This window comes from Salvelinus fontinalis, chromosome 22 (assembly GCF_029448725.1).
Source record: "Salvelinus fontinalis isolate EN_2023a chromosome 22, ASM2944872v1, whole genome shotgun sequence".
Classification (NCBI taxonomy): domain Eukaryota; kingdom Metazoa; phylum Chordata; class Actinopteri; order Salmoniformes; family Salmonidae; genus Salvelinus; species Salvelinus fontinalis.
The window spans coordinates 2,335,585-2,351,993 of NC_074686.1; the positions used below are offsets into that span (position 1 = coordinate 2,335,585).

At 42.8% G+C, this 16,409-nt stretch overlaps 1 protein-coding gene and 1 pseudogene across 7 annotated transcripts in view; one reads left to right on the forward strand and one right to left on the reverse strand.

Annotated features, from left to right (window-relative positions):
* Nucleotides 1-55: 55 nt before the first annotated feature.
* LOC129819449 (probable C-mannosyltransferase DPY19L1) lies at nucleotides 56-7,789 on the forward strand (annotated as a pseudogene).
* Nucleotides 7,790-7,892: 103 nt separating this feature from the next.
* The window catches only part of LOC129819544 (sodium bicarbonate cotransporter 3-like), a 68,700-nt gene continuing 60,183 nt past the window's right edge, over nucleotides 7,893-16,409 (reverse strand). For 4 of the 7 annotated variants that reach the window (XM_055875891.1, XM_055875888.1, XM_055875889.1 and 1 more), the window contains 9 exons: nucleotides 14,178-14,339; nucleotides 13,810-13,935; nucleotides 13,327-13,452; nucleotides 13,021-13,089; nucleotides 12,638-12,811; nucleotides 12,284-12,421; nucleotides 11,986-12,095; nucleotides 11,147-11,257; nucleotides 7,893-10,380 (listed from right to left, as the gene is read on the reverse strand). In XM_055875891.1, the coding sequence (XP_055731866.1) occupies nucleotides 10,296-10,380; nucleotides 11,147-11,257; nucleotides 11,986-12,095; nucleotides 12,284-12,421; nucleotides 12,638-12,811; nucleotides 13,021-13,089; nucleotides 13,327-13,452; nucleotides 13,810-13,935; nucleotides 14,178-14,339 (1,101 nt within the window). In that variant the 3' untranslated portion in view covers nucleotides 7,893-10,295. The other 3 variants (XM_055875892.1, XM_055875893.1, XM_055875890.1) reach the window with 2 other exon arrangements.

Genomic DNA, 16,409 nt, shown 5'->3' on the forward strand with positions numbered 1-16,409 from the left:
AATCAAGCAATCAGTTTTAAAGAACCCCACCCTGAATCCTATTTGTTGTGTTATATTTGAGGGTAATATGAATTTCAGTTCAGATGGAACCTCACGTTCGTTTGTTCAATCATGAATGAAAACACAGACATTTTTTTAAATAAATTATTTGATCCGGTATAAAAAAAGAACCCGATTAAAAGGTGGAAAAATCTTACCAATCACATCATTCATATGGTGAATGTGGTATACCACACGCCACATGTGTGGTACGCGTTACCTTTGAATAGTGATTCAGAACCACGTGATACGCGACCCTTTCAACCAAGAAATGAATATTAGCTAATGTTTTTAATACGCTTTAATAAAATGACTGGGCAGCAAAACGTTTTAGAAGAATGCTGATTCTGGGTTTCCATGGTTACTAGTTAAAGTCCTTTGAACTTGAGTGGCCAGAAAATGCTATTTAGCAAACTAACGTTAGCTAATTTCTTTAACTTTGACAAAGAAAATAACAATTGAAAATACTGAAACGAGTTTCCTACCACTTATGTCATCTTTTGAGGCATTCTCGGACTCGAAGTCTGAAAACATGGCTATAAAGACTCGCCGGTCAATCGACCTGGCCCAATTTTGCCCTGAAAGTGACGATGGGGAATTGTTCAACTCAACCAAAGGCATCCCAAATGATGGAAAGGGTAAACGCGTTGCATTTGCCATTCATGTCAATAAACGACAAGCACGAAAATGTGTTTCTCTCTGCGTTTTGCAAACCAAAGATGGCGTGTCTGACGGGTCTGACTCTGCTTTTATTCGAGATAAAGTAGGCATAACTGTGCGATATTTTATGAACATTGGAATCACAGTCATTATTGGTAAGTTTCAATAGTTGCCTCATATATTAATGAACGTAATAGTTAACGTTATTCATCAGCCTATGACTGAGCATTCATTTTTTGATGACAAAGTTTTGACTCGATAGAAATACATCAACTCTATCAAATGCCATTTAAAACTGTATAAATCAATAACTAATTCACTGTTTGTCACAGAAACATCAAACTAGGTATAATTTGTTCTGTAAATGTCTAGCATACTTTTACAGCCTTTATTTTGAGGAAAGATTCCAGTTTTGATTTGATAGAAATAAAAATTTGATAGACTACATGCCCTCTATCAAATCAAAACTGGAATTTTTCCTCAAAACAAAGGTTGTAAAAGTATGCTAGACATTTATAGAATAAATCATACCTAGTTTGTTTCTGTGACAAACAGTGAATTAGTTATTGATTTATACCGCTATATCAAATAAAATTTTATTTGTCACATACACATGGTTAGCAGATGTTAATGCGAGTTTTGCGAAATGCTTGTGCTTCTAGTTCCGACAATGCAGTAATAACCAACAAGTAATCTAACCTAACAATTCCACAACTACTACCTTATACACACAAGTGCAAAGGGATAAAGAATATGTACATAAAGATATATGAATGAGTGATGGTACAGAACGGCATAGGCAAGATGCAGTAGATGGTATAGAGTACAGTATATACATATGAGATGAGTAATGTAGGGTATATAAACATAAAGTGGCATAGTTTAAAGTGGCTAGTGATACATGTATTACATAAAGATGGCAAGATGCAGTAGATGATATAGAGTACAGTATATACATATACATATGAGATGAGTAATATAGGGTATGTAAACATTATACACTGCTCAAAAAAATAAAGGGAACACTTAAACAACACAATGTAACTCCAACTCAATCACACTTCTGTGAAATCAAACTGTCCACTTAGGAAGCAACACTGATTGACAATAACTTTCACATGCTGTTGTGCAAATGGAATAGACAAAAAGGTGGAAATTATAGGCAATTAGTAAGACACCCCCAATAAAGGAGTGGTTCTGCAGGTGGTGACCACAGACCACTTCTCAGTTCCTATGCTTCCTGGCTGATGTTTTGGTCACTTTTGAATGCTGGCGGTGCTTTCACTCTAGTGGTAGCATGAGACAGAGTCTACAACCCCCACAAGTGGCCCAGGTAGTGCAGCTCATCCAGGATGGCACATCAATGCGAGCTGTGGCAAGAAGGTTTGCTGTGTCTGTCAGCGTAGTGTCCAGAGCATGGAGGCGCTACCAGGAGACAGGCCAGTACATCAGGAGACGTGGAGGAGGCCGTAGGAGGGCAACAACCCAGCAGCAGGACCGCTACCTCCACCTTTGTGCAAGGAGGAGCACTGCCAGAGCCCTGCAAAATGACCTCCACCAATTCAGTTTGTCCGTGATGTGTACACCGAGGAACTTAAAAGTTTCCACCTTCTCCACTACTGTCCCTTCGATGTGGATAGGGGGGTGCTCCCTCTGCTGTTTCCTGAAGTCCACAATCATCTCCTTTGTTTTGTTGACGTTGAGTGTGAGGTTATTTTCCTGACACCACACTCCGAGGGCCCTCACCTCCTCCCTGTAGGACGTCTCGTCGTTGTTGGTAATCAAGCCTACCACTGTAGTGTCGTCCGCAAACTTGATGATTGAGTTGGAGGCGTGCATGGCCACGCAGTCGTGGGTGAACAGGGAGTACAGGAGAGGGCTCAGAACGCACCCTTGTGGGGCCCCAGTGTTTAGGATCAGCGGGGTGGAGATGTTGTTACCTACCCTCACCACCTGGGGGCGGCCCGTCAGGAAGTCCAGGACCTAGTTGCACAGGGCGGGGTCGAGACCCAGGGTCTCGAGCTTGATGACGAGTTTGGAGGGTACTATGGTGTTAAATTCTGAGCTGTAGTCGATGAACAGCATTCTCACATAGGTATTCCTCTTGTCCAGATGGGTTAGGTAAGTGTGCAGTGTGGTTGCGATTGCGTCGTCTGTGGACTTATCGGGTCAGTAAGCAAATTGGAGTGGGTCTAGGGTGTCAGGTAGGGTGAAAGTGATATGGTCCTTAACTAGTCTCTCAAAGCACTTCATGATGACGGAAGTGAGTGCTACGGGGCGGTAGTCGTTTAGCTCAGTTACCTTAGCTTTCTTGGGAACAGGAACAATGGTGGCCCTCTTGAAGCATGTGGGAACAGCAGACTGGGATAGTGATTGATTGAATATGTCCTTAAACACACCAGCCAGCTGGTCTGCGCATGCTCTGAGGACGCGGCTGGGGCGGGGGGTTCTTTCCAGTGGCAGTCGTCTTGGAGGGGTCGTCACTGTGCTGTGTCACTTCAACTATGGAGAGGTGAGAGTTGTGCAGTTTGGAGCTGTGTACTCATAGTGCAATCCATATTAAAGTTTCCTCACTGTACAATTAATGTTTTGTTTGAGATGATTGTCATTTGATTGTTTCATACAGTGTATGTAAACTTAGATCATCATGTCGGTTGGATAGTGGTGAATGCTATCTATTCCAGAGCACTCGGGTCATGTGGACTCCACCGCTGAGGGAGAGCTTCTCCTCTCCCTTCTTTGTCCTGCAGATGCTGCTGTTAACACGCATTCTCAGGTATATTCAGTTCACATGCCTTTGATCTAAACCATTTATCATCATCTTGGGTTTCGCCACTCTTTTCAAAGTCCTATCTGTGTTTTATAACTGAGATAAATGTATATATATATTAGTGTACAAAACATTAGGAACACCTTCCTAATATTGAGCTGCACCCTTTTTTGCCCTCAGAACAGCCTCAATTCATCGGGGCATGGACTCTACATGGTGTCGGAAGCGTTCCACAGGGATGCTGGACCATGTTGACTCCAATCCACAGTTATGTCAAGTTGGCTGGATGTCCTTTGGGTGGTGGACCATTCTTGATAAAACACAGGAAACTGTTGGGTGTGAAAAACCCAGCATGGTTGCAGTTCTTGACACACTCAAACCGATGTGCCTGGCACCTACTACCATACCCTGTTCAAAGGCACTTAAATATTTTGTCTTGCCCATTCACCCTCTGAATGGCACACATACACAATCTATGTCTAGATTCTCAAAGCTTAAAAATCCTTCTTTAACCGGTCTCCTCCCCTTCATCTACACTGATTTGAAGTGGATTTAACAAGTGACATCAATAAGGGATCATAGCTTTCACCTGAGTTCACCTGGTCAGTCAAGTCATGGAAAGAGCCGTTGTTCCTAATGTTTTGTACACCCAGTGTATGTCACTGAAAATGTATAAATGCAAATTATACTGTTGTCTTTGTACGATTTTGTAGGCGTTCCAACCTTGAAAGAAGATCCCTAGTAGCTCTTGGTGCTTGCAATGTTTTGTTCCTTCTTCCTTGGCCATTTGCCCAGTTTGTTTTGCCAACTCAGGTAAATAAATCCACACACTGAGGTAAAAATGCATGCCTGGAAAATAGCCTGGTAACATTCCTGTGGATGTACCAGTCATCTTAAAAGACTTTGTTTATGTACTGAAGCTCCTTAGCTGTACAATAACCGTGACAATGAATTGAAATGCCTATGTTGTCTGCCTCTTCAGATTGCATGCCTGTTTGCCTGTTATTTTATGGGCTATCTCTCCACTTCCAAGATGAAATCACTACTTGTTGTGCATCTGGTAAGTATTACTACTGAATTGATATTTAGACATAATCGTCACAGGTTTAAGGCTTAGAAACATACTAGTATCTGCTATGGTTGTGACATTGGTGATAGAACAGTTCCAACATGAACAATGTTCATCAATTATGCTATGATGATGGATCACTGTATTTTGATTTGCTGAACAAAAGTTATTTATTTCTCCTTTCAGGCTTCATTTGCCATCTGCTTTGTCATGCTGTTTGGGAATTTGGAACTTTTGACATCTTTCTACATTTCTTCCCTGGTTGCTGGTTGGATGAGTTGACAGGGAAATAGATTGAAATGCCTGAATACACAAGTGTCATTCTGTCACTCCTCATTCCTGTATGGTGGTGTTTTCCAGGCCATCATCGCACTGAGAGACGATATCACAAGAGTCTGCAAACTTGGAATCGTCACAATTGTATGAAATCCTATTTGAATCATTTTTGTGTATAATGTTAGTTATTTAGTTACATGCTGGGGTTAATTGGTGAAACTACGTTCCTCAATTTGCCATTTTTCCATGACTTTAAGAGAAATATATTGAATTCCCATGGTATTATACCATCCCAAGGGTCTCCACTCTATACCCCCAAACGTAACATGCAATTACTTTTTTTTGTTAACTTTTTCCTCTCTAAATCCTCAGTTTGTCCAAGGTATTGCCTGGTTTACCTCCACTGTGCTTCTCAAATTCTTCATGTCGTTCATCCTCGGAGCGTCCAATGATGTAAGTTCTTAGATGAAAGTCTGTTCAGCATGATCTTAACGTGGGCTATGAGTGACCCATGAAGTCAAATGTTCTTTGTTCCCCACAATGTATTCCTCCTTCCTTTCTCTCACTGATGGAGTCTACTCATTTAATGTCCATTCCTGTTTCAAATGTTTCCATATGAAGGTGTGAATGTCTGTATGACTTTAACCTCACCGTGTGTTTCTCTATATTTCCCACAGGCTCACATTGGCAACTTGATCAGATCCAAGTTTACCAACTACAAGGATTTCCACACGTTGATGTACACCTGTGCTGCAGAGTTCGACTTTATGGAGCTGGAGGTAGGTTTACTTTTGACACTACTATTTGGTTGTTGATTTTTTTTATGTCTAAGTGCTTTTCTTATACTGTATTCTGTTTCCAGACTTTGTTGGGATACGTTAAGACATTGATACTCCCGGTAAACGTAGTTATTGTAGCCATCATTTCTGGAAAGGTGAGACACATTATTCTCGATTTTGACATTGCAGCTCATTTAAGTCAATTTGAGTGTATATTGTAGTATTTTAAATAATTCCTTTGAAGGCAATTAAAGAAGTCTGGAGAACTTAGGCGCGAAAGAGTTGACTCTAAAGAAGACGTCGATATTGACACTGAGCAGTAAGCATTTTCCCAATCCAACAAGTAGCATTAAGTATTATATTCACTGGACACTAGTGCCACCTACAGACCTGATAGAACATGTTTGCATGAGGAAGCTATCATATTTTAGGATGGCAGTTTGCTAATGGGGAGGTAAGCCAACTTAGCTACTTATTTTCACTTTCAAACCAACATCACAGCCCATATTAGCATCATTACAGCGCTCATAACTTCCACTGTGCTTCCCTGCCCGTGTGTGTGTGCGTGTGTCAGATGGTGTACCATAGTCTGCAGCTGGTGGCTTTTGCCGTGCTGGCGATCTTGGTAATGGGAATCAAACTCTTCCTGGCCCCGCTGATGTGCCTCATGGCCTCCCTGATCTGCTCTAGACAGGTGAGACGTCTGTAGACAGACACTGACAGAGACAAACAGACAGACATGGAGAGACAATAGAAATCACATGGTTCACTTTCCATTTTCCTTAATTGACCTCCATCATACCAGCTATAGAAGCCATGCTGATCTTGCATAAAGAGCGGACAGATGGTTAGTGCAATGAAACAAATTAATCTCTTATTAGTACTCCACCATAGTCAGCATTAGGGTTAATAACTTTTTAATAAATGAAAAACATCCCCCAAATCAAATGTCCTTGTGAATGGATTTATAATAAACACTGCCTGATAAATGATCTACGTTGGGTCTTCATTGATCTGCCGGTATATATGTTCTCCAATGCTCCGCAGTTGTTTGGGTGGATAGGGGAATACTTCAAGCGCCACATCACTGTGTTTGGCATCCTGTCCATCCAAGGTGTGGCCAACTTCCAGAGCCAGCGAGGAATCGTAGGAGACTTCAGCAACCTGCCTCAGGAGCAACTCCTGGAGTGGATCAATGCCAACACCATGCCCGGTGAGTTATGTCTCGTTACGACTTATTCCTAGTGTGTGCTCTTCAGGGGCATGAGATTAGTGCGCATACAATAGTAGGCTGAGCTAGTTCAGTTGCTGCTAAGCTCTGTAGATGCATTACTATCTAGGATAAATCTGAAGTAGTGTAATTATTGTAATGCAAAAAATGTATTGAGGGATACAAGGAATGGGCTGCAAAAAGGGAAATTAAATTGTATTTGTGTGTGTTCCAAGATGCTGTGTTTGCTGGCTCCATGCCAACCATGGCGAGTGTGAAACTGTCCACTGGTAGAGCCATCGTGAATCATCCCCACTACGAGGACACTTGGCAAAGATAAGCCTGCTACAATTCCCCTATGGGTTATACTTTGCAACAATATCTGATGAGGCACCACCCATTGTGTTTGTCAGTAAGTTACGTCTAACATATTCCCACAGGGAAAGAACCAAGTTGGTGTACACCATGTACAGCCGTAAACCAGCCAAGGAGGTGAAGAGGAATCTGATGCAGCTGCAGGCAGACTACTTCATCCTGGAGGACTCCTGGTGTAACTGGTAAACATGGTGGTATTATAAAGCATACCATAGCAAAACATTTTGCAATAGAAAATTAAAACAAGTTTCTTATTGGCCACTTTCCTTCCCCGTTTTAGTCTGTTTTCTTCCTTTTGGTGCCTAATGAACAAAGCCCTGTAGTACTATGTTCTCTCAATCTCTGATTCCCATCTAAATGTGCTATACTCGACAGGCCAGGCTGCAGCATGCCTGAGATCTGGGACGTGAAGGATCAGGAGAACAGAGGAAAGTTGCCGCTATGTACCCTCCTGTCCATCGACTCCCGACCTCACTTCACCACAATGTTCCAGAATAAAGTCTACAAGGTGCTGAAAATCCCCAACGCTGCCAAATATGACTTTTAATATAGGGACATCATTTCGATTAAACATGTTCAATTTCAATAGTCTTGTCTTTTTTTTTTTATCTCTACAGGACAACGCCTTTAAAAAGCTCTGCGTATTGTGCACTGTGTACTTTCACATGCCGATGGTGTGCTTTGCGCCTGGGTTAAATATGGAGAAAGAAATAAGACATTTTACACACTTTTTATTGCTTTCCATCAGCAAAGTAAAAAAAAATGATGTTATGGTATTCAACAACATGACAGGAGGATTTTCTGTGCTTGACTGACAGCAGTAGTGAGGTCGGTGTAATATATGGTCCTAAAGTGGTCTTTTGTAGCTCAGTTGGTAGAGCATGGTGCTTGTAACGCTAGGGTAGTGGGTTGAATTCCCATGACCACCCATACGTAAAATGTATGCCCGCATGACTAAGTTGCTTTGGGTAAAAACGTCTGCTAAATGGCATGTAATCCTAAAGAACACCAGGTACAGATCATATGATACACATCGAATCCATTGCACTGCAATACCATTTGTGTTCTACGTTGAATTGTGGTACCTACTTCACACATATAGGATCACCAAGACAATATTTGTAATGACTTGAAATAGCCAACATTTTATCTGAATTCTGTTCAAACTAAAATTATTCAAATTATTATTTTGTTTAAAAAAAAAGTGTTTGGAGAAATGTACCAGGCTTCTGTCATTTTCACCAATAATTCGGTAATATTGCATTAAAAAAAAAATCTATTTGATTACATTACAGTTCTTCCTATTTGTGAACAAACACTACATCTGTGACATAAAAACATACAGTACATATCTTGACAGAAAATGGTTACAATCAAGTACTAATGAGTTAATATTTGTAACTTGTTAATCAGTTCAGTTTGCCGGTTTGGTTGAAGAGGATATGATTTTCACAAAAACATTCAGATCACTACTGCTGTGTGTTTGTGTGTGTGTGTGTGTGTGTACTACCTGAAAAGTTTGATTACAGTTTGACTAAAAGACACAAAGAGCATTCACAAGGCACATAAGCTATTGTCTGTATAATCAGCTACACACTAATATAGTCAATAGAGCAGACACACAAAGTGGATGGGGTTTGACAAACTCCCCCTAGACAGCTCAATAGAACCATCACTCCACACATTGCATTGTACTCAACACTCGTCTATTATTGCTAAATCAGGAGCATGTGTGCTAAGCAAATTAGAAATAGATAATTGCAATACATTTTACGGTTCATTTTTGGAAATGTCTGTAGTACTGAACTTTTTTTTATATATATATATATTTTCTTTTACATGTGACAAGTATTAAAACATGTGCAGCATAAGTTACAGTTTTACAGTTTTACTGCACAGAATAACGTTCATTGCTATTAGAAGAAAACTGAACGGCACAGTAATTTAGATTTTTTTCACCCCGTTTATCAAAAAGAATTGTCCCAACAATAGACAAATAGGCTATTGAAAAACGGTATGAGTAGTGAGACAAATGAGAGTAAAGCACTTTCCACAATCAGAAATCTTGTAGATTCCTGAGTCGTTACTTTTTCTAGACATTTCAGCAACAGTTCTGTGGATCTTCAGATTCAATGTTTTTAACTCAATTCAGGCCTGTGCACTAATTCCTACTGGCAAACAAATTTAAAGTGCTTATTGTAATATTCATATCATCACTTCCTTAATTAGTATATATATATATATTTTTTTAATTGTGCATTAAAACATAAAAAGCACACAATTCCACTAAAACAGCACAACAGTGACAAACCAAAAAAATTGCTGAACAACGTCATCTGAGCAGCGATATCAAGACTGAGAATGCAACTTGCGGAGTATACAGTACGGATACAGTACAGGGGCAGTAAAAAGATGTTGCCACTCCAACCTTTCTGTCAATGTTTCACAACCAAGAAAGATTATGGGGTATAGGCGCCTGAATGTCTACATTCTTCTTTTGGTTTGCAACAGTTTAGATTACCAGTGTCTAGTCAGGATGTAACCAGTTTGCACTGTTGAAATCACAGAAATAACAACCTGAATCATTGCTTGAGTGATGTGCTTCTGGAGCTGGTGTAGCTGGTTTGTGTATAGTACATTTTGTAAAGTAAATATATATTATTTGAGACCAGAATGTGTCAGGATGTGAATCTTATTATTTTTTTTTTTTACAAAATATCGCTTAAAATTTTGATGAGAAAATATACCTTTTAAAATTAAGTAAATTCACGTATACATGACAATCGAAGAAGATTCCGCATCAGTGTGGCAGTGGTGGCCCCATCTTTTGGCAGCTGTGGCAATGGGTGGGAAATGATTGGTTCACAGCAATGTGCTCGCCACTGCAAGGAAGTCAGTCCTCTGTGTGCTGAGGGGGCCTCAGGATCCCCAGAGCTACACTGGACCACTGGCGGTAACTGGAGCTCAACTGTTGACCGAGGAGACGCACAAAAGGGGCTTCTCCAGAGACCAGTCTGACTTCTCTGCTCCAGGCTTAGCTCACTCTCTCACCTTGCTCACTGTACCAGAGTGGCCCTCTGTGGGGTTAAGGGGGTGGTAGTACAAAGGTCTCCTCAATCACAAGGCCGTCTCCAAGGCTGAACTCTGTCCTCCTGCCTCGGTGGTGTCCATATTGACTCTAACACAGGCCACCTTCTCCTGGCTGCCAGAGACAAGGGAGGGAGATGGATGGGGAGAGAAGCATCAGCGCTATGCTGGGCCAGAATATCAATGGGTAAAGGATGAGCAGGAAATGGGTTGCTGATTTAAGTGCAATGCTGTCTGAAAGAATGTGATGAGATGCTAAAATGAAACTCAAAGCTCATTCCATGCTCTAAGTATAGACAGTTGTTAACACTCTAAACGTGAAGATGGCGGGCTCGTGTTAAAATATGCTGTTCTTAACCATTATAATTGGGGTAAAAAGACAAAATGTGTCAGCATCGTGTTAGATCCTCAGGACGTCAGAACCTCAGGGCAAAGCCTCTTGAACGTGTTGCTTTTATATGCTGTAATGTAATATATTACAAGATACATTCATATATATTGTAATATATGACTGCATCTGTAGGCAAATACAATATTCAGGAAAACAAAATCGAGTCTCGTTTTCTGCAAACATCCACACAAAATGTAGATGTCACAACATACAAGCAACTGAACATTACACAAGTTATGGCACAGCAAAAGCAATGACTTAATACTTTCATTACATAAGAATGGATCCATTGTTCTTGTCATACCTATTCATTAATGGGCTAGTCACAGAATATAATATAATTATTTGATCTATAAGGGGTGAGTTATCAATGTGATCTTGTCTTTGTGAGATTTCAGTAGACCTGAGGTGTGCCTGGAAAAAAGCTCCCCCATTTTAAGAAGGAGGGGGGGGCGGTCAGCTAAAGGGGAGTCATTTTCAGCATAGCTACCTTTGGCTACGCTTCATAGATGGGCCGAAGTCGGCGCTCATCGCCACTGCTTTGCACGCCCCGCTTTTGGCCATTTCCTCAGAGATATTAACATTGCCGAGGTCACATGAGCTACATGCAGCGAGGAACAGGACAGAACACGGGGAAGGGAGATAGAGATGCATGCATATGGATAAGGTAAACAAACAAAAGATTGAAGTGCACACAGGACTACTTGGCACCAGTTCTCCGTCATTGTATCTTGCACTAAAAATATGTACTGGCTTATGTGTAACAATTTCTCTGTTGCCAATTGTTACTCTTGGACAATGATTGTCTGTGGTGAGTTCTCTACTTAATCAATGTGTACATTAGTCATTAGTATTCACATGGTTTTAGAGCCTTTTTACCTGGCCATGATACTATGTAGCATTATGTATCATAACAATCCCGCCCAAAACACAAACGCAACACGCTAGGAATGTGTTTTCAATAAAAAGGCATCATCTACAGGTATAGTAAATAGCCAAGTTACGATTTTGGCCATGCGCTCATTGATGTTACTGTAAATTACCGAGTAGGGTTAAAACTCAGCACGTGGGCTGGATATATCAGACACCCACCCCTACCGCTTCTTCATCCATTGGGAGGGTATGAGCGATTATTCTGTACGATCTGTTCAAGATAAACACGTTACAGAACTAACATCAGCACTGTTACCTTTACATGCAATACCAAGAATGTAGAGATGGAGGAAACATTTGAATAGTATAACAAAATCATATAATACAAAGACAAAGCATGTCCAACATTTAGCTGTCAGTGAAATGTACTCTGGTTGAATGGTGGGCAGAACTCACCTCCCTGAGAGAGTTTTGACTGGGATCTTGAGCAGGTTCCCACCGTCATAATGGATCTTCACAGCATTCACGCCCACCTGTTCTTCTATGAGCAATAAAGCCTGGGCCTCCTGGGACCAAGGGGACAAGCGGAGAATTACAACTGAGTGTACCCATGAGGGTGCAGGTAAATTGCCATGGTCTGAGCCCCTTTGCCCGTTCTAGTCACTTGATTTCTGTGGGGACAGGTCATGTTAGCGTGCTAGACAGTGAACGTTGTCTGGGAACTAATGGCTTTAAAAGTATTTTTGTGTGTTACCCGTTTCTCCCGCTCCTTCTTCTTCTTGTCATCCTCTTTCTTCTTCTTGCTCTCGGGCATCAAGTCGTCCAGATAGCTGAGCTCCCTCTTGGTAAAGAAAAAGTCGAGAAGCTTCCGAATGAAGACGAGGGCCAGCACCTTTAAGCGAAAATAGGATATTTTCAGGGAGAGAGAGGGAGCAAAAGGACCATAGACTCATACAGAAGGTTTTCGATATTTTAATGTTTACAAACACCCTTGTTGGTCGACACGATATCACGTTTCTCCAGTTTGTAGATGTGGAGAGTGATATTACTATAGAGAGATGGAATGATAGTAGTATTACTATAGCACATTTCTCTCTATGGTTATTACCATCATTGGGAATACGACGGCGGCTGCGGAGACCTTGATGACCCACAGCAGTATAAGGCAGGTGAGCTGCACCAGGGTGAATACATGGACCTTCCACAGGGGAACGTAGCGCAGGTAGATCAGGTCAGGCTGGTGCTTGGCTGGCATACCAAACAACTTGATACGGTCAAAGAACTAAGAGAGAGAGAGAGACCCGTTTATTGTTCTTTTCATATTTTAGTCATGAAACACGCTCTAAGTTTAAATGTGATGTTTTTCTTGATAAAAGAGTGTAATTACAAAGGAGTAAGCTCATCATTACAGACAAAGCATTGCTTTACTTTTAAAGAGAAAAAAAAGCTGATCATATCTTCCATCAATCATATCATTGAATATAATCTCACTTGAATGCCTTTGAGTGAAGAGACTCCCATGTAGAGGAAGACCCCGTATAGCACTGGCATAGGAATGAACTGGAGGGTGGGGGAGAAGTTGAACATACAGTATATAATAAATAATACGTGGGATTTAAACTGCCTTTAAAAATTAGATGTCAACATTTTAACTGTAAGGTGAATATACTGTATAACAGTCCAACTGCTTATCATTCACATTGGCTGTCATGGCATTGGTGTCCAGCTCCCATTGTCCTATAAAAATAAAGATGGATTATTAATATAACACTTTTCTGAAACCCAAAGAGGTGTCACCTTGAGTGCGGAGGTCATGAAGACAGAGCAGCCCATGAGGACAAAGATCATGAAGCCGGTGACTCTCTGCTCTCTGATGCCCAGGAACTTGGGCTGTTCTCCTGGGGCCGAGCAGCCCGACTCCACCTTTAGATTTGATTACATTAGATTAATACTTATTATACTCAGAGAAACACACATTTTTTTCCAGACTTAACACAAATAACAAATCCATAACTCACTTAGACCAGAGTTGTCAAACTTAATTCCGTAGTAAATTCCTGTAGGGCCGAGTATTATTTATTTATTTGTTATTTCCATTTGTGTCCGGTTAAAACCTAGACAACCAGGTGAGGGCAGTTCCTAACTAATCGACGACCTGAATTGATCAATCAAGTACAAGGGAGGAGAAAAAAAAAACACAGACACTATGCCCTCCAGGAATTGAGTTTGACACCACTGACATAAACAAAGCCTAAACAAAGACCGCAGCAGGCTGCCAACCTTGAGGCTGTTGACGTGGGAGATGGAGAGCACGGTGGCGGCTACGAACCAGGGCAGGCCCATGATGGAGCAAACACCCAGCATTACCGCCACCACCAGCAGGTCCAGATGGTAGCCACAGCCTTTCTACATGACGGAGAAGAGGGGGAAAAACCAGGGTGGAAAAGAAGAGGATAAAAAGCCATTTTAGTATAGCTGGACCACCGAATTGAAAACACTTGCTACATTCAACACAGTGAATGATAATATAATGGGCAGAACAGGGTGACAGAACAACATCTTTGTAAACATGTTTCTATTCCACCTTGACAGTGGAAATGGAGTCTGTAGACTACGGAAGTCTATGCCATAAACCAGTGCTTGCTCACTTTGAGCTTGTGCTCCTTGCGGTTGATGATGACGGCAGTGATCTGCTGGTCCATGAAGATGAGGATGGTGCAGAGCAGAGCGGGCAGCGCCGCCACCAGCAGGGTCCACCAGGGGTTGGTGCCCAGCGGGGAGATCAGCCAGCCGCGATGCTTGGAGGTAGGCTGTAGACCAGAGCATAGAGTTAGCTTTTAAACTGAAGCTACTGGCTTGCAGTCAGGGTATAGTGTTCGCTAGCAAGAGCTTGTAAGTTCAAGTATATTGGTCATATGCACAGGAACACAGTACAATGAAATGCTTGCAGGTTCAACTCTGGACAATGCAATAACAATAATAGAAAAATAAAGTAATAAACAGAAATTAATAGAATAGAAGCTCAACGGCACACAAATAGAATAACATTTTCGCAGAAGTATAAACACACCGGAATCACTCAAACAAATTTGCATTAGGATATTTACACGTGTGCCAGGGAAGCGGGATATGGAGAGCAGTGTTTTGTGCAATATTAAAAAGAAGTCCAACAGCAGTGGTGTGTGTGTGGTTCTGATTGTGTGTGGTTTTGTATGTGCATATGAGAATAACATTGAAGTTTACACTGGCACGGTGACAGAGTTCATCAGGAAGTGTATTGGGGATGTTGTTCCCACTGTGACGATTAAAACCTATACAAACCAAAAATCGTGGATAGATGGCAGCATTCGCACAAAACTGAAAGCGAAAACCACTGCATTTAACCACGGCAAGGAGACTGGGAATATGATCCAATACAAACAGTCCAGTTATGCCCTCTGTAAAGCAATCAAACAGGCAAAACGTCAGTACTGTCACGACTTCAACCGAGGCAGGCTCTCCTTCCCGTTCGGGTGGCGTTCGGCGGTCGTCGTCACCGGCCTATTAGCTGCCACTGATCCTTTTCTCCCCCTCCCTATGTGTTTATTTGTATCACCTGGTTTGGGGTAATTGGTAATTAGTGTGGCTTTATTAGCCAGCCAGATTGTATGCTTCTTTGTGCGGGATTGTTCGTCTGTTGCTGTGGATTTCGGGAGTGGGTTTTGTATTGTGTACTGGGTTTGTCTCCCGTGTTAGAAGACAGGTGTTTATGACACCCAGTAAGTCCGTGTTGGACATTTTGGTTTGCCGGTTAGGCATTAAATATCACCGCATTGAAGCTCTGCTGTTCCTGCGTCTGATTTCACACCCCACCGACACCCAGGTCGTTACAGAATCCCGCACCAATTTAAATGGAGTCAGCAGGAGCAGCAGCCAACCCTCTCCCATCGATGGAGGAACGGGTTCTCCACCACACAACTGTCCTCCATCGGATCGGATCCGCCATGGACCAAATGATGGAGAGAATGGAGCGATGGGAGAGGAGTGGGCTCCTCTCTCCACCTTCGGCTCCCCCCCCCCAGGACTCTTCATCCCCCGGCTCCAGCGCGCTCCGTCTTACGCTCCCGAGGGATTATGATGGAGCAGCGGCAGGTTGTCAGGGGTTCTTACTCCAACTGGAGCTATACCTGGCCACTGTTCGCCCCACTCCCTCGGGAGCGGAGAGGGTGAGTGTCCTCGTCTCCTGCCTAACGGGTCGTGCTCTGGAGTGGGCCAACGCAGTCTGGAATGGCCCGGACTCCGCGAAGGAGCACTACCCGGAGTTTACCCGTCGTTTTCGTGCCGTGTTTGACCACCCCACAGACGGCCGAGCGGCGGGTGAGAGACTATTTCATCTCAGGCAGGAGAAGAGGAGCGCACAGGATTTCGCGCTGGAGTTCCGGACCTTGGCCGCGGGATCAGGGTGGAACGACAGGGCCCTTATTGACCACTACCGGTGTAGTCTCCGGGAGGACGTCCGCAGGGAGCTAGCGTGTCGGGACATCGCGCTTTCTCTAGATGAACTTATTGACATGTCTATCCGACTGGATACTCTGCTGGCTGCCCGCGGGCGTTCGGAGAGGGTCCTGTGCGTTCCACCACCCAGCGCCCCGGCTCCCATCCCGATGGAGTTGGGAGGGGCCGCGCCTAGGGGTACCGGAGGAGGAGGCCCCCCCTGCACCAACTGTGGTCGGAGAGGACACACGTTCGACCGGTGCTGGGGGGGTCTGTCTGGGAGTCGAGATGTCAGGCGGAACGCTTCTCGATCACCCCAGGTGAGTCAGCACCAAACTCACCCAGAACCCCCTGTTGGTCACATGTTTGTCTCAATTTTTTTCCTTTATTTTTTCCCCTCTTCCCAG